We start from the raw sequence: 1120 nt of genomic DNA, 5'->3' as shown, positions 1-1120 counted from the left end.
GCGTGCGCTCATAATCCCCGAGCTTGGGAAGCTGAAAACAAGAGAATCACTACAAGTCTGATCTGTGTAGTAAGACCCTGTAGACCCTGTAGACGCTGCAGTAAATAAAAAAAAAAAAAAAAAGTGAGGCTTTGCATATGCAGTGACTTAAAAAACCACTTTCAACACCAAGTCCTCGAAAGGCGCTGCCACCACCGCCAGCCCCAATTACCTGCGCATGCTTGGAGACCCAGTGGCGGAGGACATTCAGGACCCGATTGGTGGCTGTCCTGCGTATGATGAACTCTTTGTCGCACATTCTCTCCATGTTGTTGAATCCTGAGGAGGAAAAGAAGTGCAGGTGTGGGCAGGGCCAGCGCCCAGAGGAAAGCCACTGACCTGGGGCCTATGGGCTGTGGAAGGTGCGGAGGGCGCTGAGGCCAGGAGCAGCCCCGCTCCCCGGCTGTGCCCTCAGCAGGGAGCGCAGGGCACTGCAGGAGCGACAGCACACGCTTGTCCTACAGCCCTGCTCCAGCCGCCCTGAGGGCGCCTCCCTCCCCCTTCTGGCTCAGGCGCAGAGCCTAGAGGAAGGCTCAGGGAAGCGCTGCAGGAAGCGCAGCCTTAGACCCGGCCTTAGACCCGGCCTTAGACCCAGCCTTAGACCCGGCCGGGCCACGACGGAAGCCGAGCGTCAGCAGGTGGAGAAGCTCACATCCAGGCATGCGGAGGACCCCGGCGCTGGGGGGTCTGTCCAGGGGGAGCAGGACAGCACCAAGTGCTAAGTGGCAGACTTGACATGTTTTCAGCACAAAAATCATAAATACATAGGTTTAGTAATTTGTTTTATACAATCGTTTCACAATGACTACATATATCCCAATGGACCACACCGTGGCCTGTAAATATACATTTTATGTAATTATTACTTGTCATTTAAAATAAGGCAACTATTTTAAAAAGCCAGACTGCTTTGAGTCGAGGTGCTTGCCCCAACCCTGCAAATCACCTCCCCTCTCTGGTGCTCGCTGCATTGTCGGCCTCACGAGCTAACAAGCTGTCCTGGGACTGTGCATTAATGTTGATAAGCACTGAAGCTCCTGAATGCAGTAGCTCGAGTGCCAGCTGGTAACACGGGTGCACG

At 54.3% G+C, this 1120-nt stretch overlaps 1 protein-coding gene across 1 annotated transcript in view; it reads right to left on the bottom strand.

Annotated features, from left to right (window-relative positions):
- The window catches only part of Rasgrf2 (Ras protein specific guanine nucleotide releasing factor 2), a 181240-nt gene that overhangs the window by 31797 nt on the left and 148323 nt on the right, over nt 1-1120 (bottom strand). Inside the window, exon 18 of the mRNA XM_004640933.2 lies at nt 212-318. Coding sequence (XP_004640990.1) covers nt 212-318 — 107 coding nt within the window. The remainder of the gene's footprint in view (nt 1-211; nt 319-1120) is intronic.

Source organism: Octodon degus, unplaced genomic scaffold, assembly GCF_000260255.1.
Source record: "Octodon degus isolate 3935 unplaced genomic scaffold, OctDeg1.0 scaffold00129, whole genome shotgun sequence".
Classification (NCBI taxonomy): Eukaryota; Metazoa; Chordata; class Mammalia; order Rodentia; family Octodontidae; genus Octodon; species Octodon degus.
Note: the sequence above shows the minus strand (reverse complement) of the source record. Positions and strands in the feature narration are given on the sequence as shown.